The sequence below is a fragment of the Apteryx mantelli genome, chromosome 30 (genome assembly GCF_036417845.1).
Source record: "Apteryx mantelli isolate bAptMan1 chromosome 30, bAptMan1.hap1, whole genome shotgun sequence".
Taxonomy (NCBI): Eukaryota; Metazoa; Chordata; class Aves; order Apterygiformes; family Apterygidae; genus Apteryx; species Apteryx mantelli.
In genome coordinates, this window is record NC_090007.1 from 545,709 (window position 1) to 573,394 (window position 27,686).

General features: G+C 41.1%; 1 protein-coding gene across 1 annotated transcript; it reads right to left on the bottom strand.

The window, feature by feature from the left end:
- Positions 1–2,292: 2,292 nt before the first annotated feature.
- LOC106484263 (uncharacterized protein KIAA1958-like) lies at positions 2,293–27,464 on the bottom strand. The gene is made up of 6 exons (XM_067313005.1): positions 27,441–27,464; positions 27,283–27,331; positions 17,098–17,183; positions 9,498–9,571; positions 7,439–8,651; positions 2,293–3,903 (listed from the first exon to the last, which is right to left on the bottom strand). Exons 4-6 carry the CDS (start codon positions 9,498–9,500, stop codon positions 3,056–3,058), a joined length of 2,064 nt encoding a protein of 687 aa, XP_067169106.1. The 5' UTR covers positions 9,501–9,571; positions 17,098–17,183; positions 27,283–27,331; positions 27,441–27,464; the 3' UTR covers positions 2,293–3,055.
- Positions 27,465–27,686: the final 222 nt, after the last annotated feature.

Here is a 27,686-nt window from a genome sequence, read left to right on the forward strand (position 1 = left end):
TAATCTTTATTCTTGAGATGTGTAGATGAAAATCATGTGTATAACTGTTAGTTTATCTTAAGTGTTTCTCTCTTCCTCTATGGCCCTGCAATAAAGTGCAGAGACAGTTGAAAAGAAAGACGTGTTATAGGAATGTAACAGGCCTATTTGCCACGACCTCTCAGGGGCACAGGTTTCTAGCAGTCCGAGCTGCCAAGAAACAGGAGCTTACTGGCCCAGCTAGCAAGTTTCTGCTCTGCCTCTCCCACTCTGCAGGCCCCAGGAGAGCTGGAGAGCGTCCCATTCCCATAGGTAGGCAGCTGGCGAGCCAAGAGCACTCAGTCTCCCTTCTTGCAGAAAGAAATGTTCCTAGAAATCCTTTTTTTCACCAAATGTATGTATATAAATTCATTTTATTTTTTAAAAAAATCATATTTTAAATTTATTTTTATCCTGACTTCAGTCATAAAAAAATTCTGGTCAATCCATAGATCTCATGTAGGATTTTTCTGTAGGAAGCTGGCAGCTGAAAAGGCATCCTCTCACTGATAAACTGAGTTTGTGTTAATTGGATATCGTTAACATCCAATAGAAAAAGAGCATTGGGACACCATTTTTCTTTTACTCTTTTTTCAAAGTAAAAGCATACTCCAAAGCCTTCTGCCTGTGATCTCTGAAAAAACTTTTTTTTTTTTTTTTTTTTGCAAAAGGCTCTGCTCCTGGTAACAGTCTACAATAGGTAATTTCCTAATTATTTAAAATGATGATTACAATTTGAGCTGCTAAGATATGCAATAGGATAGTTAATCAAAATTTCTGAAAATAGTATGTCCTTGCTTTTATAAAATGAAACAGTTCTCTGGTTGATTTTCTTTTCTGTGAGCAGCAATTAAATCCTTGATGAGATCTAATTTAGCATATCTACACAGGATGCTACTCATTTGTGAGAACTGCAATTAACTAGAAATTTAGTTTAAAAATATCATAAGATACAAATAAATATGGTCTATAGATAGCCTCTATATAAAAAGAGGCAAGTGACTTTCTCTTATTAGTGATGTGTAAGCTTAGAAAACACAAGGCTGCTAGAGGAACGAGACCTGCTTTCCCAGACCTTACTTCTTTCCCTCCTCAGGCTCTCTTTAAGTTAAGAGCATTGCATAAATATCTTTAGCACACAGAATGCTGCTGAAACTCTATTTTCTTTTACAATCTCCCTTTACCAAAGTATTTGAGCACTGTACATGATGTGAAAGCCCCATGCATGGCTCAGGCCTGGGGAGAGAACCAAGTGTTTGGGAAAGGGGGCCGGGGGTATGCGCGCGTTGCTGCGTGCTCCTGCTGACAGCAAAGGGCAGAGCGCAGCTTGGCGCACCTGGCGCAAACGGTGATGCCTGCGGGGCTTGTTTTGCTGGGCAAAGAGGGAGCTCTTATTTCTGGGAGGTTTGCTCTCGTAGCTTGTAACAGCATGTTAGGGGGAGGAGGGTGTTTGGCCGTTGAGTTTTTTGTTTGCTTTGCTTATTTCCTTGTAGCAAGCCGGAGAACTAAGAGGTGCCCAGCTGACTGTGATGGGGTTAAGCGCATTCTGCTGGTTAACTGTGTCACCTGATTTTTAAGGTAGCTGCCTTTCAAGGCAAGAGAGGCTTTGGGGTGGGGACCAAATAGACCAGCAGGGAGGAAAGAAAAGTCTGATCTGATTATTTTCTTGTTTTATTCGGGATGAGTAAAGCCAAATGCTGTAGGAAAGGGCTTTGCTCTGGACTTCAGAGTGTGTTTACAAACAGCCTGGCAAAGAGCTGCCCCTGTTTCGAGCTCGAGTCCGTGTGTGTAGGTAGGCAGCTGCTTTCTGACTCAAGTATTAAAGGTCTGTAGGTTCCTTCAGCTATGCTCTTGCAGTAATAACGCAGTGTGTGTTTGACAGCAGGGGGACAGCTGGAAGATGCACTCTGAGCATTTGGTTAAGTGAGTTTCTCTTTTTTATGGTTCTTTAAACATCTATATGTTATTTGGTGCTATTAAATGTTGCTTGAGCAGGGCCACCTCTGGCACATGGTTTGGGCCACAAAGACCTCGTGAAGAAACCATGAACGCGGGCTCAGCGGAATTGCAAATTGCCCAATTTCTACATGGCTCCGCTCTGTAGCGGACAAGAACGACAGGCTTGTATCAGGAGAAACAAGTACGAGAAGTGAATATACTGGCATTTTGGGAAACTGTTAATTACTAGTTTGGGGTTACTGGCTTCATCTTTTTAGAACAGACAAACAGTACTAAGTAAAACTTTGTTTTATTAGGAAATGTCAACAACTCCATCCAACAACTTGACTGGACTGTAAGAAAATATACTGACTGAACAGTACTTGAATAGCTAAAAATAGTCAACTGCATCTACCAAAGCGTATTTATGTAGCTATAATTAGCACTCTGGGGAAAACGGTTACTATAAAATTTTCCAATGCTGTCAGCCATTTTAAAAATAACTTTTTAAAACACTATCACAACTTCTTAAATCTAAAAATCTTTCACTAAGAAAAACAACATAAACCTTCTTGAAAACATTTCCATTCGCTATGCATTAACAACTGGCAAACACTGTTAGTATTTCGTTGTTCTCCTTCCATCCCAGAACTAACTCGTATTACTTATCTTTTTATGACAGACTGTTATACTATAGACGAATGCAGTTTACAATAGTGTCAGCTCCCCTCAAAATGAATACGGCTTAAACTCTTAGCCAAGTTATTCAACTACTGCCTCTCTCCATGTTAATACTAGCTTTTTTATAATTTCATTAATACAGCAGAATATTAATTTGTACTAAATATGAGAATCTTAGATTTCATATTCGTGTTCCATTTACGGAATTATCAATTCCATTTAATAGAAAGAATAATAGAAGTTTTTCACTTAACCTGAAAACTAAGGTCATACAAATTTATAGATGGCTTCATGTTCTTACATGAGAACGGAGGAGAAGGATGTTCTCTCAACCTATACCAAGTATTGCCACATAAACCTTTCAAAGACTACTTTAAAACATGCAGAAAGTGGCAAAGCAGAAATTAATTTAATACTTTTATTTCTTGGGCTTCTTTTCAGTTCCTTTGACTTGCTGGATAATAACTTTCATGATCTTTTCCATTTTGGCTTTTGTCAGTGATTTTCTACAGTACCATATCTGGTCCCACACGGAGCACAAAGGTTTGGGACACAGATAAAGTGGATCATGGTCATGAAGCATATCCAGTGGCCTCCTCTTAGCATACTCTTTATAGTCTCGGACTGGACATTTATTTGGATTATCAGGGTTGGCAAAGACACGTGCAGTTGATTCCCCTGTATTTACCTCTGCATCAAGCGCATCCTTCCATTCTAAGTATTCCAATCCCTCCTCATTCTTTTTTAACATAAGCTGTCCCCAGTACAGATTATGACTCTGATTATGTGTATTTGCCCCAAACCCCCTAATGATATTTATGAGCATGAGGTGCAAAAAGCCTTCAGGGTGCATGCGACTTAATATCCCCTTTTTATGAAGACTTTCCACGTCTTTATCTGTCAGGTTCTCCAAAATATGCCAATCTCTCTCTCTCCCTTTCTGTGTTAGTTGCTGACACTTTTGTTTTAAGGCTTCTTGGGATGCTCTGAATTCCAGCCCTCTAACCACGTTATACTCGTACTTGTGATCCTTGAGGTATCTGTCTATACCGCTCTGAAAGAAGTACAAAGAGCTGGCAGAAAACTCTGTGCCATCCTGCTTCTTTGCATTACTGTAGAACGAGGCTAGGTAATTATCGAGGTCTTCAGGTGGTAGGACAAAGATCTCGCGCGTTTCAGAAGGGAAATGTAAAACCAGCCAGTCTCTGAACATTTTTATGTCGCCAGCGTTACGGCTTCTCTTACTCTCCCACTTCCTCAACACATCTAAAAGATAAGACACAGCTTTGTGGATAGCAAGAACTAACAAGGAGATCAATTAAATATAAGGAGATGCAGAGTAATGTTCACCTTCCTTTTAAAAATAATTCAGAGGTGATGGGACTTTCATGTACCCCTTCCTTTAATGCTCTGGTTTCGATTTGTGCTCTCAGCAAGCCAGTCCACACCACTTGATAGCTTTGCAGTAGACTAGCTGGGGAAAGGATTGCCTCCTTTCTCATTCTTTCTTACTTGACTGGTGTACCTGCATACTACCATGTAGATACATAATTCAAAAAGAAAGAACATTTTAAACTTAATAGGAAGAGAATTAGCTCTCACCACTCAATGGAATTGTGGAATTCTCAATGTGGAAAGCATCAGTGCAAATTTTACGGGCCTTCTAAGACAGCAAAACGGGACTGGAAACCATGGTTTTAATTGGTGGCATGTCTTCATATTGGCAAGGGACTGAATTTCACCCTGGCTGATTTTGGAATTGATTCTTAGGGTGTGCTTGTAGGACCATGCTCATGGGACCAGTCACATAACCAAGGGCTGTAGTACTGAGCCTGGAATGGTGGCTGTGAAGCCCAAGCAACCCAAAATGGATTTGATATGCTTTCATCAATTTGCAACTATTCTATCATGTATCTTATAGATGAACAGTGATTGTGTGGGCCAAATTCTGCTCTGTTAAAATAGATGGGGGTTGGCCTTTACATGGATCTTGTGATCTGACCATACTAAGCAGTATCCGTTTTAGATGTTCAAAGTGTTGTACAAGACGTTATGTAAAATATATTTCAAAGTGTTCTCCTTCACAAAAACCTCTTCAGGAGAGCTCTCGTTGTGAAATAAAGACATTAACTAAAAGTTAGCTCCAGGAGTGGAGAGTGAGGAGGAACAAAAAGATGCGTAAAGATATACTTCTAAAAAGGACTGCAAGGATTTCAGTTGTTTCTTTCTCAAGTTGCTATGGCAATACCACATCTACCTAGTTCCATGCAGCACCGGGAAATTAATTCTCTGGATTGCTAAAAGCTCCATCTGCTCACCTGTGATTTTTTTCCAGGGCTGAGGAGAGGTATATTGAAAAGGGTTCCTAAAGCTAATATCTAGTAATTTCCCTTCTTGCACTGAGTTATTTTGTACATGCTTAGTTGTTATCTTAAAATACTGTAGCTGAACTGAGATGGATTATACGCATTTCTGCATTGCTTTTGGGGGTTATTTGTTTTGTTATTGACTGGTCTGTGTGAAGAGATGAATGGCCTGTAAATCAATACATGCAGAGGCCTCACATGAGCCATAAGCCATTTATCTTGGCAGAAACAGCTACACAGACGTACCCAGGTGAATTCTCAGAGGCTTCTGATGATACATGTTGTCAATTAAAGAAATAGACTAATAACACCTACAAAAAAACAAAATGCCCTTCTGTACAGTTGTGACTATGTATGGAATAAGCATGTCTGTAACATGGAGTCTATTCAGGAATGCCAACAGTGCTTTAAGCGTATGCTCTTCATGTTACAGACAAACCCTAAAATACTATTTCAGTACTCTGTTTTCTCTTGGAAGAACACTGTCCAGTCCTCTGCACTGCAGAAACCTGCAATAAACTGTTGATCTTTAATGTTATGGCTAGTTGAGTTATATATTGCTATTTCAGTAGAGAAGGGCTTGCCATTAAGCCGTAACAACGCTTGTGTTAAATGGGATTTTTTTCCCTAAAGTTCCTAGTAAAGCTGTAGAGGCTCAAAGCGGGCATTCCACGGCAAGCACAAAGCCTTGGGGACTCTGTATCCGCTTTAAAACTGAGAAACGTATTTTTAGTAAATACCCATCTGAATGTAGAATCCCTTGCTCCTACAGACCTCTCAACTTCTTGGTCTGTGTGTTGGCACAGGGCTACCTGTTCAGTCCTGCGCTGCGGACAAGTGCCCGGTGCACTGGGACAGGCATCGGGGGAGTCTGCAGCCCTGTCCTGCAGCTGGAGAAGGTGCCCTTGGGGATGCAGCCCGTCGGGAAGCAGCCGGCATGGCCAGAGGGCAGTGCCACGGCAGCTCTCCGCCCTGAGCTCCCCGTGCGCCCAAGTGCACCTTGTTAGCTGGCAGAGGCCAAGCTGCTGAGCCATGCGTGGCAGAAGGGGCTGCAGACAGGACAGCCGGCCGTGGGGCTGGGCAGTGAATGTGAGTACAGAGCAGGTTTTAGGGAATACGAAATAGGGGATTCTCGTACTGAGTGTGTGGGAGTGAGACACATGCTCTTGGGGGCTGTTTATCAGTCAGACGGAGCCAAGGCATCAAGCCACTGGATGGAAAAGAAATACTCCGGCTCTTTGAATTAAATTATTAAAATTTGCCTCTATATTTACACCTAGGTACTAGCAGACAAAAAAAGCATAAAACTGACTAGACAGCAGTTTATTCAGTATTAATGTGAAATACCACCTGAAGGCATGCAAATCATTATAGATGCAAATTTTGTGGCTCTGTTAGAGCATCTTTAAAAACCTGGATATTTGCATTTTATTTGAGGTGTTTAATCATTAAATTAAAACAATGTCTGCACCTGGCATTAGGGCTCCAGCACATTGGAGACATCTATCCTAAAACATGTTCATTTATTAAATGAACTAAATCAATTTCATTGATGGCTTCCCCAGTATTTGCAAAAGACTAGCACAATTTTGATAACGTCCACACACTGTGTGTCAGCCATTCCCTCTTGTGGAGAGAATCTCTCTTTTGTAGCAGGATTTAAAACTGCCACAAGCTAGGCTTCTAAAGTCTTCATCAAAGAGCCTATTCCTACGACACTGAATCATTTAAAATGTGCTCTGTACGTGATTTAACCTTGGTACCGAAAGATCCCCAGTAAGCAGTATACCTTGCAAGTAAATGTTCAATTACAACTCCCCTCCCCCCTGCCTCCAGTAGGATTTCAAGGACAGAATACATGAAAATCTTAAAATTCTTAAAAGCACTAAAGCAATTTTTTTAGGTCATCTAATTTAACATGCAGGATTGAAACTTTGGTCCCATTGCAATCTCCAGGATTTTTGCCACGGACCTCAATGAAACCAGAGTTTGACCCACAATTTCTGTGTTTCATTGTTTTAAAAGTCACTTCCTTTCCCCCCCCCGCTCTTGAGATCTGAGTTCACATCTCTGGTTCCAGTTTCTCACAGGACTCTCTTAAGGATAGCCAACATACTATAGGGTGATACTAAGTAAAATGAAAGACCAAAGTATTCAAACTGGGTAGTTAAAGCTGAGCCACTGCTAGGTAAACATCTGCGTACCTCAGTAAATGGCAGTGTCTATTGAAATGCGGATTGCTTAAGGCAGGAACCTTTTAGTCCCTTTTAGTAGAAACAGTGCGCTCCAAATGAGATGCACTTATTCAGATGCTACAATACAGATTTTGGCAGCTGTATGAAATTGCCCTCCTTTAATATTTTGGAAAAGCGATTATTAAAATGCACCCACACACCCGCAAACCCTTCCAGGAATAAAACTCCAGACTATCTTACTTTTGTCTGAAGACACAGGTGGATGGTCTGAATTCTTGTTCTCTGGACTCAGTGAGGCTGAAACATGAGGTGCATGCTGAGATCCTAATGGCTTAGCCTCCTGAATAGGGATTTCAGCAAAGTTCCTAATTAAGCTTATTTCTGATGTGCCACGCTCAGGAGAGCTCAGCTGGAGTTGCTGCTGGACATCTACAGTGGCTTCAAACTCAAAGAATGTCACAGAGGCAGGTGACTCTCGTTGGGCCTTTGCTTCAACGTCGGAGACAGGAACTGATTTGAAATGTTCTTTAGGTATTGCTGACCCAGAGGAATTCCCTGCTTTAGAAGTTTCATTTTTGGACTCTGCAGGATTAAGAGGAAGTAACTTCCAGCTGCTTTCCAGGCTCTTTTGATTGATGTCTTCTAAAGTCTCCTGTAAGCAAGGAGTTAGTTGTGGCTTCTCCATGGGGGCAGAGCCAGATGTGTGGGTGGCTGGCTGCGTGTTAATTGCCGTCTTCCAATTGCGATGCATTTGCAATTCTACCTCAGCAGTTACTTCTTTAATTTGTAATTCTGAAAGAGTATTCCAGTTGATTCTGTCTGTTTGGTTTTCTGCATCTGATACTAACTGTTCTTCATCAGAGATGATTTGCAGATCTTCATTGCTTTCTAGCTTCACCTTATGTAGGTCAGTTTTGACTTCACCATCAGGCTCTGGGAAATGCTGCTCTGCTGCAGAGCATGATCTCATGGATTTACTGTTTTTTTGAGTGATTAGCCCTCTCTTTTTTCTGAGTGTTGGTGCCTCATCCATTACGTAAACTGTGTCGTCTTTCTTCTGAGTGGCCCCTGGAGATCTGCTACATGACCCTGTGGTAACAGAGTCTGCTTTAGCCCCCTCAAAAGATGGGGTTACCCTGAACCTCTTTTCAGCTAAATTAGGTTCCCCTGATGAAGTCTCATAGGATATAGACCTCTTTCTCTCTTCTACAGCTTCTTTCTCCTCTCTGCTTCTCAAGCATAATTTTCCACCAGGCCAGTGATATGCATGTCCAACTCCACATATCCACAGAACAGAATTATCCTTGCTAGGATGGCCCATGTTCTGCATGCTTTCCAAGGTTGGGATTTGATTGCATATAGTTCCATGAGTGTGGGCCCAAGTCACGAGATTGGAGAGATCCATGCGAACTGAACTGACATCACTGTATTTTCTGTCACCAACATTCTCATCCTGCAAAAATGTGTTGGAAATGACTTAGGTGAAAGAGGACATGTGCAAAATGACAGTCCTGGGGACTGTTTCCAGTCCCATCTCAATAGACTGATAATTCTAAAACAGTGATTCTTCCAATGATTCTTTTCAAAACAACTTGTTTGTTCTTTAAAAAAAAAAAAAAAAAAAAAAATTGTCTGCTTTAAAAACCTAGAGGGAAATTTGTGGGCGTGGTCCTGGAATGATGAATTTATACATATTATAAATGCAATTTATGCATATCTATGGGCTCTGAGTCTTGATCAAGTAGCACAGCTGAAGAAGATGTTATACCTCAGCTGGACCACAGCAGCTGTTCACATGTGTGTGTTTTCTAAGCCCACAGCAAAATTTAGATTAACACTGTCATTGAATCGCCTAAGCGGTTACCATAGCTCAGATGATGGAGGATAACTTGCATTTTAATGTATGCTTTGTTTGCAAATCTGAGGCCTGTGATCTGAACAAGGCTGTACCTATGGCCAATTCTGTACTCATTTACAGAAAGTAACAACAGAAAGTGTCAGGAACCTCCGCATCAGCTCCTCAGTCTCCCACCTCCCCACAGCCTACATGGTTGATATTTCCTTCATCTGTCAAAATGGTAGCTCTAGTTACAACAAAGGGAAATTTGACATATTAAGAAATCTGTGGGATGCTTTTCAGAAACTGAAAAATGGACCTTGCATCCACATACCTAAAATAAACTCGTTTAAAATATATATATATATTCTCATACTATAACTGATTCTGTTAGAAAACATTGTCTATGGTATTCTTTATGCTATAGAAGAGTAATATAGAAGACTAGTATAGAATACTCACCATGCTGCTGTTTTCTGTCTCACTGAATGTGCTTTCAAGTAGGAATATTCAGTCACTGAACTCTTTCTCAGAACCTAAAATAATCATTATACGTGTGTGTGTATGTGTATAAATACACATATTTTAATTTTGGCTAGCAGATGTAACCAAATTTTTCAATACTCAGCCCACAATGAATGCTGCTGCAAAACATGTGACTTTACTAGCGTGAGCAATCCTGTTAAACTCAAATGGATTATATACAGAAAATGTTACTTGCGTAAATACTTGCAGGATTACAGCATGCCAATCAAAGTTGAAACAAAATACAAATTTTGAAAATAGTCTAGTTTTTTTTAATTCTATCCTAGATGTTCCTTTGCAGTATTGGAACATCTAACACAGACTGCTGTTAGCAAACTTTAGTTCTCTGAATGGAGTAAACTGCAGAAACAAATACCAGAAATAGTGAAGCAAGCTGAGATTCTAACATTATGTGACTTCTAAACATCAAAAAGAAGAGGTAATTTCCTAACAAAAGTATTTTCTGCATATGTAATTCATATTTACCAGATACTTAAATCTGAAATTTTTCCATCTATTTTGAAAATTTCAATGTAGTAGCGTAGAAGACCATCATAATGTCTGTGTGATAGAGAAGAACAATTGGTCGCATAACTTACTGTCAACTTAAATATTGCAAAAGAGCCAAGAAGCCTCGCAATGCCTTATGTGACTGACGCTGCATGCATTTACAGTTCCTAATGGCAGTCTTTGCTCCAGGCATCTTAGGCTATTATTAATTAAGGTTTTGCATTTAGTGGTGGTAAAGATGCCAAACAGAAAACCCTGGACACAGGAATCTAGTCTAAACTGGTTTTGTGAGCAGTTCTGGCCTAAATGTGACGCTGCTTCCTGGTGAGAACCGGCCGTGTTTGCTTTGAATGTAAGCACACACGCGCAGGCAGCCCAATACGCTGCAAGCACGCACCCTTGCTTGGCTCGCGAGCTCAAGACCCCGGGGCTTGTGTCTCATGCTCCACACGCTCCCCTTCTCTGAGCAAGCTGCGGAAGGTGGGAGAAGCCCATTCCAGCTGACAGATGCAGGGCTCCTCTGTAATCTGTGAATACGATGTTTGTCTGCAGGGGTTTATTTCACAGGCATGTTAATTGAACTAAGGAAAGCCTGTTCGCACGCAGGCAGGAAAGACTACTGCACTGCAGATTGCCTTTTGCCAGCCAGTGTCTGAGACCTACAGCCAGTGGCTTTAGCGCCCACCTCCAGCCCCCGCGCGCTTGGCGGATTTGTGCGAGGCAGCGGGGCGAGAAGGGGGCTCCTGGGGAGCCCTGCTGGGAGGCAGCCGGCGATGGAGCGGGCCGTGCCGCGGCAGAGGCTGCGCCCTGGCGGGGTGGGTGCACGGACAGGCGGACACGCGGCCGTGGGTGCTGCCGGCTCGGCGCCGGTCGCGGCAGCGCAGGCTTCCAGTGGAAACCTGTGCCTGGCCTGGGAGGATGCTGAGGAGTGGCCCAGCCTTCGGCGCCTGCGCGCCTTGGCCTGCTCTGCTCTTTGAGGTCGCCCCGTCTAAGACGTCTCGACAGTGCAGGGGAGGATGTTTGTTTTGTGATAAGGGCCCTGTCCAAATTAAAAACAGTGATCATAAAACTACTTCTTGGCCAAATTCCTACACTGATGAGCTCTCTGGAAGTGTGTTTATACAAGACCTACTCTATCAATCCAAAACTGCCAGAAACGGACAAAATAACTGAGCTGTGAAGCTCTAAGGCTCCAGCTGGCAAGGTATTTACGCACATGCTTAATTTTAAATGAATACTTAAATCTGCTGATGCCAAAGTTAAACGTGCTTTGCTGGATACAAAGCCTAAGTGAGTAAGCGTGCAAAATCTCTGGGCAAAAATGTAACTGTTCCAAGCAGGAAGAAGAAATAAGAGTCATCAAGGGGTGTGGACTTCCAAGCTGCCCAGCGCGAGTGAGTCTGTCCTCTGAATGAATGAGGCAGGGGTAAAACCTACTGTGCAAATACCTCAGGACAATTAATGACTTTTCAGCAATTAGGCAAAGCACAACCCTAAGTGCAAAGGAAACAAAAGCAAGATATACAAGAAAATCTCTCTCTACCCTCAGGAGACAGGTCAGGGCACTAAATGTTTCTTTCAAAGAGAAAATCACAGGTCAAATTCTCTCTCACCAAGTCAGTTTTACTTCCCGCTGGAGAATGAACACTAGTCATGAGAACTGCCTTTTTGGGGGGGGTGAGGAGGGAGAGTTGCTACATGTCAGCAACGCCTGGAAAAGCCCTTCTGCTCTTATGTAGTACACCAGCATCTCTCTGTATGTTCCTTTTTGACTTTCTAATGATAGTACAGATAACTTTAGCCTAGAGTGCTTTGCATGTTTTGCATATGCTAGCTTGCTAAACACATGCAAAGCTAGGATTTTCAAAGAACTTTCTCACTGAAATCTACTGCTTCCTTCAAAAAAATTCCCCTAAAAATGTTTTAGGAAAAAGATTTTTTAAATTAGTTTTAAAGCGGAAAATGCATGATCTACTGCAGGATCTACTATCACCATGATCTCGTTCCTAATGAATCATAGAAAACAGGGCTGGAAGTCACCTCAAATGGCTGTCTGGGCTGTCCTCACTCCCCACAGCAGAATTAGCTTTACCTAAACCTCTCCCGAGATGTTTGTCTAACTTGTCTTCAAAACTTTCAAGGGCAGAGAACTCAACCTCCTGAGGCAGCCCGTTCCCAGGCCTCACTGTGCTCAGCCTTAGAAAGCTGGACCTAAACTTATGGGAGAACTGTTGTTCCTTTTTGAAGTCGGAGAGTTTTATCTTTGAGTTCAAAATGAGTAATTTCTCCCTAACAGGCTGCTCCGCTTGGACAAACTAAAAGAAACTTAGAGTTGGCACTTACAGTTAGTGTGGGAAAAGGGTAACAGAAACGGAAGCTTCGCATGGTCATAAGGCCATGAAATTACTGACTTGGCAGATGGACTCCTTGATTTCTATTATAGGCATCTTTAAATGGAATGCTTTTATCTCTCCTTATCTCTGAGCACATGTCTTCCTTTTCCTGATCTCTTCTAAAAAGCCTTTTTCTTTTGATATTTAGTTCCAAATAAAAGCTCTGGTAATCAACTAAGGATACCTCTTCAGCCGGTTGTGCGCTCATATTTACATCAGTTGAGGGTACGTGCAAAGAAACTGTCAAATTGAATGAGTTTGGATTTACACTGTGGCAACCAAGTGAAAAAAAACTGAAATATGTATTTAGCTATAGAGGCTGAACTGGCATACTTCTCTGATCTTCAGCTGATAAAAATCCATCTTGATCACTACCACGATGTTACATGCATCCAACAAAGATAGGATCTACGTGGGGGTTTTGAGTTCTGGGGTTGGGGTTTTGGAGACTTGGAGGTTTTGTTTTGTTCTGTTTTCTTGAAAACTTGTCTGGTTCAGTATCTGCATGACTGTGAATGATGTAGCATTTTAATTATCTTTCCAGCAGAGACTCCCATCTGATAATGGACACAGTGTATTCAGGACCTGCACCATTGTGCAGAAAAACAGGACATTCCAAAGCTGTATGGCAAAAGTTTTCTTAAAAAAAAAAAAAAAAAAAAAAAAAAAAAGGAATTTAGTGCACTAATATAACCTATAGTTAAGTGAACTTCATGCTCAGCAGAGGAGGAAGTTAAATATCCTTTCAGTTACAAGATTTTGTGTTCTCACAGTTCTAATCTACATAATAAACTTTCAAAATATCAGCACAATATATGCTTTTTTGTGTCTGTATTCGAGAAAATGTGGCCAAGTAGTTTCAAAGTCTACTCCATTTCAATGGAGCTCTTAAAACTCAGAAGTGACTAAAAGAATTGAAGTGTTTCCTCTTTTTTGAGACTTTTCTGTGTCTAATTTGAGCACCTGAAAAAACATGTTCAGCACTTTCTGAAAATGGTTCTTTTGAAAAGTCTGTCAAAAACAGATATCTGGAATCACCTGAAAATGTAAACGTCTGAATTTTACTCTTTTACATTTAGGTGAACTCAGTGTATCATTTATGGTATGCTGAGGTTCTCTGAAACCCTCTGTGCCATACACAGGCTTATGCAAGCAGGATAACTAAATAAAGAAAATAACTGTATAGACACTGAAAGCCCTTTAACCACTTTGTTCCTTCCCCCTCACCCCGTAATAGTCCTAACTATGTTTTTCTTAAGTCTTATATTGTCTGTTTCACAGATTAGAAACTCAAGAGGCAGCACAATGCAAGTAAATATGAGAGCTTTGACTTTTCAACTCGAGATAAGACAGTGCAGGAAACTGGAACAATCCTGGTAGGAAAACAACAGGATATAGAACAACAGTACTTAAACTTGACTCCCGCCCCCTTCCCCCAGCATGAATTGTTTGCTCCCGCTCATTTGAGAAACATGTACTGGAGGTGGAGGGACGTGGGACAGCTGGAAAATATACATGTAAGAGGAGGTGTTTTGCTAGAGAGCTGCCGGGAATTAAGTGAAGGACACTGATAGAAGACTGTGGTGTCTGGGGCAGGAATGGGATGAGCTGTGCTTAAAAACATTATGGTTGTAAGCAAGTAGAGAGCTGAGAGCAGGATTAGAAGTAGCCCATGGCTACTTCTATTTTGGCCAATGGCCAAAAATCATTGAGCTTGTCCCACCACTTCTTAGCAAGGGCCTTTGGGATGGATTAATCATTTCCCAGCACATTGGTTTTTCCTGTTCTCTGCAATGTTTGTCCCTCTCCTCCCCCTTCCTCTATACCAGAGGCTTCTCAGCATCTACCCAGCTCCATTCCTGCTCCGTGACCTCCTTTCAACAGCAGCTTCTGCTTTACTTGCAGAAATACCAACCCCAAGGTACATGGTGTACTTGCTACAGGGTGGCGTTCCTCCAGTTTGAGAAATGCTCCTAGAAAGTACTATCCAGGACAGTCTGATGGAGGGCAGGTTCTAACTGCATGTGTTGGCTCTGAGCAAGTGAGCGACTGCTGTTATCTGTAGTAATCACATTCCTTAAACAAAATTTCGTATTTCGGTCCAAAGAATTGGATACAATTCTTTTCATCTGAGTCCTGATCATCTCCTCTCTTGAGGGCCTGCATTACAGAGCTGTTGTCCCTGTAACATGATGGTGAGCTCTAAAGCAAGTCGTCTTAAGACGGAGCTAATAAGTCTGCAGCCAGCTGGCAGAGAATTGCCTGGTCCGACAGACTGTAATCAGCCACTAAAAACAGATGTAGTAAAGGAAAAATTAATTTAAAAACATTAAGTGCTATAAATAGATCTAATATTTTATTTCTCTGAGAAGAAGTGGGAAAGCCGAAATTAGTGGGCAAATCTAAGACTTGGACAAAAAATTCTACAATGCAGATAACTTACTTATCTTGTTAATGCTTCCATATGTGAGCAACTTCACAGTTATGATTAGTTCCACAAGGGGAGAATGGGCCACTATTTTTCACAGCAATTCTATATACAGGCTGTTTTATTTTTCCATGGATTTTTTTTTAAGCCCTGCACTATGGGTGAGCATATGATGGTATCTGCACAGAACTAACTGTGGGAACTTACTTTTGTTCCCAATAGCCATTTGTATTAAAATGATCTTCTTTCACTTAAGAAACGGGAAAGGCTGTCTGTTGGCAAGAAGGCATTTGTAGGAGTGTTTTCTACTCTTCTAATTGCTTGTCTCACCATTTGTGGTATTTTTCATCCAGCACAAGCTTCTCCAGTCATGTGGTAACATTCTCTTCTACTATAAAAATAACTCTTAATCCTCACAGTTTCACGGAGCTTGAATTCAACAAGTTCAAAATAAGAACGGAATTATGTAAAATGTGGATAATTCTTTTTCTTTTTTTGTAATCTTGCACCTGGGGGCTTGGGCTCACAGTACCGGGATCAGAAGCTGCAGCAGCCTCTCCCGTACAGAGATTGAAGTCTGGGAAGCCAAATCCCGCTGGAGATCCCCCCAGGCGATCCTTTGCAGGTTCCCAGCAGAGGGTGCTCGGCCGCCAGCAATGCGGGCTGCAGCCGCGGATTCCAGGCATGTCCCAGCCGCGCACCCGAGCATTTCGTTTCCTTTGTGTGGGCTGGGGAGACTGGCTGAAAACATTGTTTACGCGCTTTTCCCACCCCCACGGCCCCCATCTGCTTTCCTTGTCGGGCCTACGCCAAAGCCCTAGCCCTGACCCCAGCTCTGATGCTGAATAAATATTACTATTAATGGACGGGTCAAGGCTCTGTTAAATTTACGTTTAGGGTGACACCACCATCCCGATGCACTTTCTTACTGCTGCCAAAGAACCTTTGCACCTGGTGCACCAGAGAAAGAAAGCAGCAAAAATTTAGTGCAAAGCTCTTAACGTAGATTTACCGACCTCTCAACATGCCAACTTTGCAGGCAACTTGCTATCTTACTGCTAAAAATACAGTGCCATGCAAACTGACTGATAGTGTTGCCTTACTAAGTACAAAAACTTCTCCGTTTACAGTCCTTGGAGCAGGAATAACGGGTGTTATCATATCTTCAGTTCTCTTTCTGTCCGGTTCAGAGGATTTTTTATATCAAATATCAAAAATCCCATTTGGGAGTTTTCTAAGGGGAAGTTGCACATCTTTTTATTTTATTGTTTAAAAGTGTTTGTTTAATTTTTATATATTTCTGAGCAGTCTTTTAAAGTTTAAAATCATAAATCATTTTTTCTAACAACCAACTAAAATAAAATGAAATAAACAGTGCTGTATGCTGGAGGAAGTATGAGCAAATGTTTAGAACAGTGAACTGTGAGTCGGGGCCTAGTACCTATTTCTTTTTGTTTGATCTTAGGCAAAACGCTCTTTTCCTCCATTCTGCATCATGCTTTACCTATCCGCAAACTGGAGGTAACATAAAACAATCTGGATGAAGTGTCGTAGAAATCTGTTATTAAATAGTATTTGTAGCAAAGCTGTGACTTGTAATTAGACCTAATTGTTCACAGTGAGACATGGTAACCTACTTTTTATAATGCAGAACACTTAACTACTAACACCTCAACTCATTCCCAGGCTTAAGGATTTTACTTCTTTAAAAAGCACTTAAAATCTGTGGTGACTCAGTGTGGGGGGTGTGGAGAAGTCAGTCTTGCTAGCAGCAGACAAAGAGCTCACTATCATTTTTAGATCTTGAGTGTTTATGAAGGTTTGCTGAGAACTGTGATGGTAAATGGCTCCCGGAGGTAGAAGAAATAACTTTGTTGGTACATAAGGCACTTTCAGAGGAGAGAAAGTTCCCTCTGCATCACAGTACTTTTTGCTCAGGCAGATGCAGATGCCCAAGCTGGCACTGGGAGAGCACAGGGACACTTAAAGTGGAGTGCCCGTGTAAAGGAAAGGTCCTTGTCCTTTAAAACCCAAATCTGAACAAGCAGCACCTGAGGTTTTCGGCTGCATGCAAATTCATCAGTCCACAGTATCTGGCAGTGCTGACAGGACACTTGTGACCTTGCAGGCCTACAACCTTTGGAGCCTTTGTTACTATAGATTTTCTGCAATTGTCCTTGCTTTGAAGTGCCACTCTCTCCCTTACCTCCTCCAAGATCACTCAGGATGCTTCGGGAAGCCTCCCATGGAGCACAGCAGTCTATGGGGGGAGTACCAGAATCTCACTGTCACCTAGAAGACAGGGTAGCCCAAAGGGAGAGAGAGGTATTAGTTATTCAGAAAAGTGATCTTACAGCAACTTGAAGATCCCTGGTGTGGGATGGAATCAACAAGCAGAAGGTTCTATACACTGAGAGCTGCAGTCTTCAGTCAATTTATACGGGTTCTGAATGACGCGCTTGGGGCAGGAGCTGGGATCTGCATTATGGGGAGAGGCACCAGCAAGAGGCAGCAGCTCCCAGCTTCTGTCTTCCCACTTTGAGTTCTGAGCTCAGCAGGAGGCGAGAGCCCCTGCCTCACGGATGAAAAATACCACAGATGGATGGCAGGTCGCCTCTTGGAGAGGCAGCAAAACCCAGTGCTGGCACACCTAACCACTAATTTGGAAAAGAAAAATACAGTCTGGCATAGTACCTGTAAAAGGTTGCCAACCCTTGTCCGAGAGTAGTGATAACACACTTTCCAAACTGTGAGCAAGAGCAAATAACTAAGCCCACTCTACAGATCTGAGCAAAATTTGAGCAAATGGGTGGGTTTAGGTCTGGAGTTCTCTGCTGAAACACCCTTGAGCACACAAAGGCACTTCTGAAAATACACTTTGGAAACTTTTCCAAGCCCACACCGCAAACCCAGCTGTCTCTTACTGGATCTTTCAGCATATGTTCTCAGATGACTAAGGCATCAGTGAACGCTTCTTAGAAAATCACCTAGGCTGCCGGCTCCCTGAAGCCTAAATGGGTACCTCAGAATAGCTACTTGTGTACGGCCAAGCTTTTTGGAACGTAGGCCTGGTTATTAGAGGACTGGGTTATAGCCACAGCTGTGCTGTTCTGTTTACATAAAATCCTTTTTGTTTCTTTGGTGACCACATGTGTACTTAAGTCCTCATGACAAAACTTAGAGGGAAGAATCTTGCTAGCTGACTTCTAATTGTTGCAGAAGTAAGTGGTCAACTTGGAGTATAAAACTAAATAATTAAATATCTTCTCAGTAAAAGAAGCATTGGTTTAATATTTATTTCTAAGCCCTGACCTTAAAGCAAGAAAATTTAGCTAGAGATGCCCCTCTGAATTAAATGCAGCTCCACAGGAGGAATGTTGCAGCTCATGAAAATTATCCTGTTGGTTTTAGGTGTGCGTTTGCAATATACGCATTGTAGGGAGTCAGTCAGTGACAGATCTCCAACACTTAAGATGTGCCACTGTTCTTTCTAAATAGCGATCATTAGGAGTCTTTTTGTACAATGTGGATGCTATCTTTTAATAAGAATATACATGTATTAAATGGTGTTTAGAAAATGTATATCGCGCATGCAGACCAGGTAGATGTGCATAAAATTTACAGTTCTGCAAAAAGGTAGCTTTTTGTGCCTCTGTTTTTTGGCATGCATAGCAAGTCCCTATGGCTGACATGAAGTCCCTCTGGCATGGTGCTATCTGTCATGTTTACTCTGCATTTGCTGCCCTAGTATCTGAGCATCTCACCAAATTAAATATTTAACATTTTAAAGGATATTACATTTCTTTTGTTCCTTTGGCACTTGAGATCTTGAGTGCTCTCAGTTCTCCCTGATTTCCACATTTTGCAGGTTCATGCCTTAATGTTCTTTTAATGCTTTATTTAACACTTTGCAGTTGGGATTGCTTACTACACACTCATTTCTGTTATACAGAAAAACTGGTGTGCAATCTATTAGACAAGGAGATAGCAATTTAATGAGCAGACACTTACTAATCAGCATCCAGACCCTAAACCACGAAGGTGAGAAATATTCTGGGGAAGAGGTGGAAGGGCTGAGCAGCGGTGGTTGGCTGGACAGGAAGCCACATTTATTCTTAGTATCAAGGGCCATACCAAACTCTGCCACTGATCACAGTGGCAGTTTCTAGCATTAGATAAGTGGGAGCACTCATTTTCAGGGGCCAGCTGGAAATATATAAATAATATGAAAAATGTGGTCAATGTCTGTATTAAAACACCAGTTCTAGGACACGGGATCTAGGCCATTTTTTCCGTTCATACGCTTCCCTCTAGTTTGATCAAATAAGAGTAATGATTGTTTTAACAGAGTTTGAAATCAGAATGTTTCATTTCTTAACATTTTCACCATCTGAAACATAAGCAAGTCGTCACACCACAAAAGAAAGAGACTCTTAGCTTTGGGAAAAAGCTTCCCTGCACTATTTCCATTACATAACATCCTTCAGGAACATATGGGCCAGCAAACAGAAGACGTCCGCTGCATAATTATGGCACTGACAAACCAATTGAACCTCAGCAGCTGCCACTGGGGAGATTTCATTCATTCCCAGTATTGCCTTTTAAACTTAAGTGGCACTGGAACAAACACATCTTTGATCCAAGTAGGAAATCATTTGGAGCTTTGTGTTTAATAGAGCTGAAGCCCTGGGAAAATGATGTCTTTATTAGCCTGTATGACAATGCGGGCCTCATGGCAGGCACACAGAGGTTTGATGTCTCAGCCCCATTACTTTTTTAGATGTATTTGGACATATTTGTTCTTGAATCAATTTGGAAAGAACAACTTGAATTCAGCTGTGCTTCTGTAGCACCTATGAAGTGCATGCATGAGATCATAAAGAAGCATTAAGGAGGGGGAAGAGGGAGCACAGTTTTGGCACTTCCAAAACAGAGCTGGTATGTCTCTGCATTTCTGTCCTTGTGCTACTTAATGCCCTTTTGGGGTCACTTGTTCCTCCCTTATCTGGATAGGAGTTTTGCAGCAAAATTAAATATGCCTTTCCAAGACTGGCAACAGTGAACTTACTGAGAAAGTGCTAAGAGCAATAAAATATTCAGCAATGACTCATGGAAAGCAGTCACTAAAACTTCGTATTTCATTCATTGCAGTAGTTCATTGATTCTGATTTGGGAATATGGTTAAAAAAAGCTCTGTGTTTTCTTCCTGAAAAGATACAGTATACTCCAAAATGTCTTTTTTTTTTTTTAACAGTATCCCCCTGGATCCTTCAGAAACTGCTTAAATGTTTCATTTCTTAAAACACTGCTTTAGAAATGTAGGTGACCAAGTACCCAGCCAAACCATCTTTCCATCTAATTCACTGGTGGATGCAAGTGTAAACCTATCTATGTGAGTATTACTCTTAGTTACAAACAGCTATACCAACTGAGAACAGAAGTTGGCTCTCACACAGCTAAATCTGACAAGCTTACAGTAAAGTGAGCGATCAGCTTGCAGACATATCCATCTAAAGGAGAATTTCTAGATGCTCTGCATCTGTATCTCTATCTCTTTTACAGTCCCTTTTTTCATTTAAATGAACTGTGCTCAGACTATGAAATTCCCCTGTCTGGAGTCATCTAGCATCTGTGTAATACCCATTTAAATAGCAGATGCAATGGGAGACAATCTGACGACAGAGGACATAGGTGATGAGCTAGCATTTCAGCGAACAATACCTCAGTCTGACAGGTGAGTGATGGAGAACCTTCAGAAATAATGTATGAGTTTCAGACTCCCCAGCCACATTAGCCTTTTACAGCGCTGCTCACCTGGTAGCTGCTGTTTCATTTACTATTGATCTCTTACAATGCCAGCTTCACTGCTGGAAGAATTAGTATAACACAGCAGCCCGGTAGCAGACTTGGGAAAACTAGGTTATTGGTGTGTTTTTGAGAAAAGCAGGCTCTTGGGCTTTCAGTTTCTGTGAGTTACGCAGAGTCCTCAAGGTTCTAGCATGAGTGAGATCTCTTTTAAAACCTGCCTGCTAAGCCATCAAGACCCCCTAAGTGGTTTATCAGGAAACTGGCACCATCATTAGAGTGTAATAAAATAAAATCGTTGTAGGGAAATGAAAAAGCATTCTAGTCTGTTTCTGAGCAGATTTGCAGCACAGGAAAGTGACTGAACAGCACTAATCTTTCATTGCAAAAATGCTTCTGAATAAAGAAATGTAGAACTACAGCTACACAAAAGAGGACAGAAAGAGAAATTATGTTTATTTCCCTGCCCTAGGATAGCATGCGGAGATGTGCTTTGTGAGGATGGTTGTTTGTATAAATAAATGTTCATTCTTGGCAGTGGAATGCAAACTATGCTGAAGGGCTGGAAACAGATCACTTTGTAAAGCTGAGGCCAGAGTAAGGGAAAGATGAAGTGAGGCTGAGGGGAGGAAATTCACATTCATTTTTAGTAACTTGGAGAGTTTCTCAAGCATGTTTGACATTTTTAATTATTCTATGTAGAGCCTATTCCAAGGACAAAAGAAGTCAGGATTACAGGGTAAACAATTAGGAAATTTCATAGCCAGCTAGGGGTTGTGTTGCTTGTGGATCTGGAGACTTTGCTGAAACGCAGAATCATCCTTCATACTTTCTAGACAAATGGAATTTGAATGTCTTGCAAAATTTTCAGCTAGGTCAGGAGACTCAGATCCTGGTCTTGCAAACGTTTACTAAAGGCATATTTTCTGATAGCCCAAATTAGGGAGTAAGGAAATTAGTTTGAATGGTTGCTATTTGTCCAGGCTTTCCTGCAAGGTTTCCCGAGAGACTAGGAAACAATCTTACTACTTGTTTATATCAATAATCTTAGACTCTGTAACTTTACAATGGAAAATAAAACTGAACTTTCTCTTGCAGAATAAGATCAGTCCTACAATATCAAATCACAGAGTCACGACCTGTTTGTTTTCCATGCTCAGAACATTCCAAACCGTGACTACAGCATCTCATTTCATGGGTATACCAGTGAAAAAGAGCTCAGGGTGCCTGTTTACCCACCTTCCTTTCTGAAAAATGTGCAAAAAATACATCTGTATTTTAGGTTTTGTGTCAGGGCACAGACCTATATGTGCATGGCACTGTGCCACATATGGCACTGGAATGGCAGGAGTTTCCCATTTATTGCTGAGCAGAAATGTTACTGATAAATCATAAGGAGGTGGTTTTGAAGACACACCTGCTCCATTTGTCTTAGAGACCATGCTTCGGGTGCTAATACAAGGGCTGCTACTGGCACTTTTAAAATGAGCATAGCTGAATAGGAACTTGCATTCTCTTTGAGATAATGGAAAGTCACAGAGGAGGTATCCAGCTTTTGGGCATGAATAAATCATTAAGGGTATGAATTATTCAGTGATCATCCCCACAGTATGTGCTACGTTCAGACTCAAGAGGCAGTATCTCTGTTGTGTGGGTTTTCTTCCCAAACATTACAGATATATGACAGGCTAATGAATCTAAATATTCAAATGAAATGATGTGAACAGGAATTAGAAGAATAATTTAAGAAATAACAGCAAAACAGCTGACTGGAAGAGCTGAGATACTTCAGGCTGGCATTACAATGGTCAGCCGAGGACAATCTTGTAACAGCGCATTTGTTGAAGCGAGCTGTCTACAAGAGTTAGAATCAACATACGAAGAAATAGCAGCTCAGGAAATTGGAACACACAGGTTGGAGAAAAGAGCTGAAATTATGGGCACAGAATCGATACAGAAACCTATATAATGTGCTAGTAACCTCTGTCTAACAAAACAAAAAACCCTATATGGATACTACCTTGATTACTCAAGTGCCAATATACAACCTTGACAGCCCTTATTAGATAATTCAAAATTACTCTGCTTAGATGTGTTATAACATTAGTGTCTTTGCCCTATGGTATTTCCAACATTCTATTTTTATGAGCTGAAATGGGTTGAATTAAGAGAAGAATTTGGTTGCAATGACTGGCAGGATGGCATTACTAAATCTGTATCGCTGGAACTATTTTAATTCCACACCAAGAAATCACGCAGCCCGTGGCCCAGGTTGTCAGGGGATGCCATGATCCCCAAACAACACATGCTGACCGTTTGTTATCTTGGAAGGCTGCAGTGAAGAGTTTCAGTTCTGATGTAAATTGGAAGGAGTATGATCAAACTATAGGTTAATCCACTCCAACATAGACTGGAAGAAAAAAAAAAGAGTTCTGTATTCAATAGCCAGGAAATGGTCGTTCATCCTTGACAGGAAATGAGTCACCGAAAAGTATCCGCGAGGAGCAGTGAAGGCAGGGAAGTTCTGAAATAACATGTACTGATAACAACTGAATAACACACATAGATAAGTCTCTCATTTTGTAACAGATTAGGAGAAGGAAAGAAAGAGAAAACATGAGCTTTTGTGATTATACTTACCATTTTAAATTTATATAGCTGCTCAAGCACACACACACAAAAAAAAAAGGATCTAGGTTGAAAGTCCTAGTAAAAAGTGAAATCAGAATGTATAATAGCAACACTAATAAAAGTTCCAAGGGCAGGACTTGCAGGTACAATGCTATTCAACTTTTTCCCTAAAAGGGAGGCCTCAAATTGCTCTGGTGGCACAGCTATCATAAAACTCCAGTTTAGGGAACTCATAAGCTGGTCATAAACATTTACTTCTATCTAATACTGAAGGTGTATTAAGCTCAATTCAAAAACAATTTATGAATTACCTAGTGGTTAACTTTTTGATAATACTCTGTATTGTCAAATTCTTATGAATCAATAGAAAATACACTCCCTTTGCTAATTATGTATACTGCTTTTAAACCCACAAATCTATAGTTAAGAAATGAGCCTTTCACAAGCAGTGGAACTAATATAGCCAGCTTTGCAGTGAAACTCTTTGTACCCACACCTCCCCCTCCAGTAACCACGTAAGCCTAGGTAGCTTTTGACTTCTATCCCTGTGTTACCTGTGGTCTCTTTCCTTTCATCTTCCTTTAAATATGAGCTGAACAAGGACATACCTGTGCAGTCAAGTTTTGAGGCATGTGTGAATCAACTGGCTGATCACTGCCCCTATGCTGCTTTTTGTTGCACCGATAAATCCAGCAGTGAGTTTGCTCTTTCTCTGCTAGCTCTAAACTAACCATTTCCAGAGCTGTGATGTGGCACCATGAATGATGCACAAAAGAATGTTCTGGCATCCTAAGATGTTGCTAAAGCTGCAAGTACTGCTTTAAATAAAACAGCCGTGTTAATTGAAAGTGTTTTAAAATGAATAAATGCAACAGAAAGAAGCAAAAACATTTGAATACCCCCACCCCAAATTTAATTGGGATTATAGATAGTAGCAAAGTTATATATGTAAGAGTTCCCTGGTTTGGGACCTTGCAGGGTACTGCGAATAATGTGTCTGTGTGGGGGGAAGGGTACAGAGAAAAAATGTTTTGTCATTAAAAACAGTATCTAGGATGTACCATTAAGCACAATAGTTCATGTTCTTGAACAGAGACCATATATTTGGAGGGTACTTTTTTCAATTCACTGATAGAAGTGGAGAGTGGAACAGGAAGGAGAAGGGGAAGGTGGCTAGTTTGCAAAGGAGTATAGTTACATAGAAAAGTAAATATAGTACAGGCTTGAGAGCTATTTTAAAAATACATAGAAAAAAAGGCAGGAAAAGGGTCTTTGTGTTTCAGAGGTGGGGTTTTTTTTTTTTCCCCTGCACGGTAAATTAAATTCAGAGAGATAACATAGGCAGGAAGGACTTAAACAGAGAAAAACCTGGGTGTGTCCGGCAAAGGCCCTTCTAGCAAGATGTGAGTAACCAGAGCCTGGGGGAGGGTGGGGCCATTTTGCTGGATTGTGCAAAAGACGCTGATTCATATTTTTTCCTCTTCTCCCTCCCCCTTTTTTCACATGACCATTTTCATTTTTTTTCTTTCAAAACAAACAAAAAGACTTACAGAGGTGAGTTTTCTCCCAGCTGTTTTTTCATATAAATTATTATTTTGTTCCTAAATACATTTTCCTATTTTCCCAGAGAAACACTGTACATTACCCAGTGGTATCTTTATTCAGATTGCTAGCATTCTGTCTGAATAGATGCTGTCTAAAGATTCTGTTAAATATTACAGGAAGACATCTGATAAAATGTTGCACAATCAGCATTTCTGCTTGAACTATGGAAAATCTGAGTGAGCTTGCATGAACCTTAAAAGAGTCTTTTAAGTTACACCACAACTGCACAGGGGTTACTTTGAAAAGTAATAATTCTTTGATGGCATCCACCTGTTCGCTTTTCCAAAGATATCTGAAAAACAGTTGGGATATCTGTACATACAATAAACTAATTTCAATAGCCACTAGCAAGCTAGATGTCATTTTTACTAGTGAGTAGTATGTAACATTAACGGTTTTTTTTCAAAGTCCTTGCATCATGTTGAGGGTACGTGTCTTTTCAAGTAGACAAAAATATCCCGTATAAAAAAACGGATCCTGTCTCCATACCACCTCTGCTAAGGAAGGATTTCTGACTAACAATATTTAAAACAGAAGATGAAGTGAAACACCTCCATGGGATATATAGCTTAAAACAGGCATGGTTCAAGAAACTGCATTGTGGCTTGTGAGATGGGAGTTAAATTCCTGCTCTGCTTTGATCAAATCACTTTATCTCTCTGTATCTCAGCAACCCTAAAGTGAATCACATAATCCCATCATTTTCCCATTCTTTGTCTGCCTCATGTATTTCCAAGTTGTAAATCGCTTATCTATGGGAAACCCTGAGCCTCCTTTTATGTGCAGTACCTAGTAAAATAACTTTGATTTCAGATGGGGCCTTTAGTCGCCTGTAGCAAAAGGTGAGAACATACCTTTTCTCCATTTTAAACTTCACTGCTGGAACAAGGGCTAAATGGCTGGGGAATCCAATAAAACAATGTGGAAATTAGCAGCTGCCAGCTCTTGCTGAGATCCAAGCTTACTCTTGCATTTCACAAATGGTGACAAGAGTGAGGCATTAACTTGACATCCAGTCCTGGCCTTCAAAATATCCAACCATCACCCCTCTCTCTGAGAAAATGAGACCTTTGGCCACAGGAACCAACAAAGTAATTCTTGTTTGGGAGAAATTTGCAGCTGTTTTCACATTTTTTGAAACTTCTTTTCTATATTTATGTGTCTACTGTATGCTTCAGAAAGAAATGAGACTATACAATGCATGTCTGTACCTGTCAGTTACCTGACATTTAATAGAAACACTGCCCAAGGATAAACCTCCTAGTTTCATTTGCACTACATTTTTTAAATCTTTTCTAAACCTTCATAGATATGCTATTGAAACTGTTGTGTTGCAGCTCAGATGCTTCCATCAGTGGCACTGATCTATATTAGTATTTATTGTTTACCACTAACGGGGCAGATTGGCAGAAGTGTAAAAATGTTAAGCTTTTACAAAAATGTAAGAAGTGGGTGCTGCTAATGAAGTACTACGGCTCTTCTCTACGGTAACACCAGTGTTATGTTGCCTAGAAACTCTTATAACAGAGTTGTAACTAATGAAGCTGAGATCAGTGTGGATTGAACATCTGATATTTGATTCAGTGCTACACAGGGGATTTGTAGGGAGGTCTGGGACAATTAATTCCTGTGCTGCAGTCAACGGATAGGGTTATGACAAGTGAGGCAATGAAAATAAGTAATTGCTGGTAGAAATCCCAGTGAGCAAATATTGTCTATATATAAACAGAGACATGCATCATTTTATCTATGGAAGCAAGCTGCTTTACAAAATGATGTTAATGGAAAAGATCCCAAAATGTACTGGTATATAATATGGTCGAATGGGATCTTTTCAGTCTCAGTCAGGATCCTGGTCCTTGTGTGCCTGTTCCTGTACTGGAACAAAATAAAAGTACAGTCACAGCTTGCAGAGGAAACCAACTGTGCATAAGCTTTTCTCTCTCTTTTTTTTTTTTAAGGGACTTTCCTCTTGTGACACATGAACTCCTGTGGGTCTGACAATTATTTTTAAGGGAGCCACAGAAAGTATCTAACAGAAGCAAGCCCATTATAAGGAGGCTTATATTTATTATAGATGGGCCCACACCTGAAAAGGAAATCTTTTAGAGTTTTGAAAATCTCAAAATATAGGAAATCTGTGGATTTTTACATGAATCTCTTTGTAGAAATACGGTACATACAGGTAAGTATGCGCAGTAAGAGTGAAACGAGCTAATATCTAACAAATCACTGCGGACCACGAGGTTGGGAAAGGCGCTGTTTTGGTCAGAAAACTGTGTCAGGACTGTAACTTAAGAAAAAATATTATCCTGATGCCTGAGCAGAGCAGGTAAGTGTTGTGTCTTACCTCAAAAGTTCTCTCAGCCACTGCGTAATCTTTATCCTTAAAACACCAACTGAAAATAAACAGATTTTATCCTGTATTTTAAATAAAACTTGTAAGTGTTGTCTAACTGCATAACCCCCCCCCCCCCCAAAATGCACAGACTGACGGTGCTAGATTACCAACGTAATTTCGGCGTGGAGCCCGCTCTGCCCTTACTCAAGATGGCTACGGCCACTAGCGCGCGCGCGCCCCGCTGCCCGTAGCTAGCATGGCTGCCGCGGCGGCCGTTGGGCCGCTCCCGCAGGCAGGAGGAGTCCTCGCGGGGCCCTCGCCCGCGCCGAGGATGACAACACAATGTGCACGTTGGAACCTATGCCCACATTCAAGATGGCTCCCAATGCAGTTATTCCATACCCTGCCCCCAA

Coding starts and splice junctions, on each gene's coding strand:
- LOC106484263 (XM_067313005.1), bottom strand. Junction 3,904..7,438: donor ACCTGTGTCTTCAGACAAAA/GTAAGATAGTCT, acceptor CTTATCTTTTAG/ATGTGTTGAGGAAGTGGGAG.